Here is a 2,949-nt window from a genome sequence, read left to right as displayed (position 1 = left end):
AGACGAACGATGGTGAACGAACTCTATTCGATCAGTGTTTGAGAGATTGTGGTGACGCGTGTTGCGGCATTCCTCACGGCGTTTGCACGAAGTAAACTGTAACTCATCGGGAAGGGGTCTGGGGGGGGGGCCTTACAGATTCGGAATGCTTTTATTCCCGCGACTAAAAACCTATTCCTCCGTTCGGACTGGAAAATTCACCGGCAAAATTGGAAAGAAAAACACTGGTAGTACTCACTGATTCGATCCACGGAACACATCCCAAGCCGCCTCAGCCGAAATCTGCCGCATTGCTGTGCTAATGCGTGAATAGAGCGGATCGTTGGGGGTTGCAAGGGTTCGCACCATGTAGTTGGGCTCCGCTTGGAAACCTACATGCGTGCATACATACATACATACATACATACATACATACATACATACATACATACATACATACATACATACATACATACATACATACATACATACATACATACATACATACATACATACATACATACATACATACATACATACATACATACATACATACATACATACATACATACATACATACATACATACATACATACATACATACATACATACATACATACATACATACATACATACATACATACATACATACATACATTTCCGTTACAATAATGAGCAAGCAGCTCCTGGCGGCCAATCCAGCCCTCTTGCAGCATCTATAGTAACAAACCATTACATTTTGGGCTACCGTATTGTCGTGCGTACCTCTGCCTCTGAAATCATCCATCATCTTCTGCAACACAGCCATCGTGGATGCGGATGTTGTGTGTGCAGCTGCACTACTATTAGACGACGTTGCAGACGCCATAACTGTGTTAGCAAGCAACCAGCCGCTTTTGCCGACCGGTGCGATGGTATTGGCATCGTACCCGAGGCTGCTGAGCCCCTTGATCTGAGCTGAAGCAATCCCCGGCAAAGGCCGAACAAGAAAGCCGTCGTACGCCGGAACTGATCCCGGCACGAATGCACCAGGTCCCTGCAAACACCACGCACCACCACAACATGAGTGGTATAATAATAGGGAAAAGAAGGGTTCTACCAAACCGAAAAAACAGGCACCTTCCACTCGTAAGCCGGTGCCTAGTTTGTGGGAATATGTCTATGCGACCCTAAAACCCCTTTTCAACCCTATGCCAGAATTCCGTGATATGCCGCCTATACAACATAAGATACAACACCTACCGCCACTACTGCATGCGCAGGACTCTGGCGCCTATCATAGGCCCATCATACCGGTACTTTGCATGGACTGCATAACACAAGTCCTTTGGAGTGCACGCGGTCGCGAGAAGCGTGTTTTGCCCTGCGCATCTGCCTGTAAGAGCACATATATAATATCGACACACACATGCATACCTGGCCTGGGATGAAACCAGCCTGGGCGACATAATGTCTACTCATGACTAGAAGGATAGCTTGTATCCAGGAGATCCACACACAGGTTCGTCCCTTGTCCACAAGTCGATTGATGTCGTACATTTTCTCCCTCTCCTCCCTGCCACATTATTGGATTGTTGTTGGGCAGTAACGGGAAGGACGATGAAGGTTATAATAGTGTTGGTAAAGGCATATATGGGATCTCTTTGCCGCCTTTCCATAGTGTTGACATGCAGGTTTGCGAGGGTCGGGCTGGGAGACGTTATGCGGCGGTCTCAGCGCCATTACATGGTAGCTAGCCGCTGAAAAGCGTTTCTGATTCTCGATAGAGGCCTTAAGGCTGCCGAAACACACTAGTTCGCATTTGTGTGCCGTACTATGTACATACAGCTACTATACATTAGCATGGACGGCCATGGATACGCAAGTGCGTGCAGCAGAAGCAATCGCTTGCAAGTCGCGCACGGGAATCCCACAACAGCATCAGTCGGCGCCACCAAATAAGGCAATACCTTCCAAAAATTAGAACCTTAATAAAGTTTCCACGTATGCCTAAGTTCTATGTATTTTTCCAAACTTTTTCACGCCTTTCGTTGCGCACATACATATGATACGCATGTTGCTATCGCCGTCGGCGGTTGTCGGTAATAAGACAGGCAGGCATGGAGATAGCGCTAAAAATTTGGGGGCCTGAAACTGAACTCAGCAGCAGGCGCCGTTCTAACGAGTTGCGACACCTCGCTTGACGATTGCTGGAGCGCATCATCAACACGCCACCATCGCTGAGAGTCAATCATTGCGAGCTAGCGAAAGTGCCATGCATGCGGCCAAAGCTACCTGTCCGACTGTAAGCAGGAAGCAAATGCTCTTCAAATGGTTGTCGTTCCTAACGAGTCGCCTCCAGCCGATCCGTCCGCCTCGTTTGCTCGTCGATTGTTATTATAAACAACAACTTTGCTTTAAGCTCGCTACTACCTTTTACCTAGATCTTTTTTTCATCTTGTATCACCTTACCGGCTATTGCTTAAACGTCATCGCGTGATCCGTACTCACTACTAACTTATTGTGGGGAAGGCCATTGCGTCTGCGACCACACTCCCGCGGTACCCAAACCCTTCAAAGACAATTCCGATCAGCCATTTGGCTGTTAGTGGGAGGGCGGGTGGGCCGCTCGCACGGCAATCGAGTAGAGAGTACGAAAATAACCTAATGCAGTCATCGACAGCAGAAAACGTAAGCCTCCAGCCTCATGCCGACTCTCTTACCTACCATTCATATTCTCTACCTCGTTCCCAAGACTCCGCCGCGTTGCCTCTAGTTCGGCTCGTGCCACAGGTAACTTCGCTCGTCGCTACTTTGCCATTCACCTTCGCCTCCACCCAGCCTCTGCTTCTCCACAGAAGCGGCGACCTCCTTCGCCGTTGTTACGCCTCGTCTATGCGAATCCTCCTCATCCGACTGTGTCTTCTGCCTACCCGGTGCGCGCCCCCTCTCTCTGCGCATCCTTTTCTCTGGCCCTCTCTTACGGTTGCC

The 2,949-nt window shown here is 48.8% G+C and overlaps 1 protein-coding gene across 1 annotated transcript; it reads right to left on the bottom strand.

Annotated features, from left to right (window-relative positions):
* Positions 1-234: 234 nt before the first annotated feature.
* On the bottom strand, positions 235-1,518 carry VOLCADRAFT_98801 (uncharacterized protein; the record flags this gene model as incomplete). The annotated part of the gene is made up of 3 exons (XM_002957637.1): positions 235-371; positions 745-1,015; positions 1,396-1,518. 3 exons carry the CDS (start codon positions 1,516-1,518, stop codon positions 235-237), a joined length of 531 nt encoding a protein of 176 aa, XP_002957683.1.
* Between the last annotated feature and the right edge of the window lie 1,431 nt (positions 1,519-2,949).

This window comes from Volvox carteri (assembly GCF_000143455.1).
Source record: "Volvox carteri f. nagariensis unplaced genomic scaffold VOLCAscaffold_77, whole genome shotgun sequence".
NCBI classification, from domain to species: Eukaryota; Viridiplantae; Chlorophyta; class Chlorophyceae; order Chlamydomonadales; family Volvocaceae; genus Volvox; species Volvox carteri.
The sequence above is the reverse complement of the archived record's forward strand: the minus strand, read 5'-3'. Positions and strand labels throughout refer to the sequence as shown.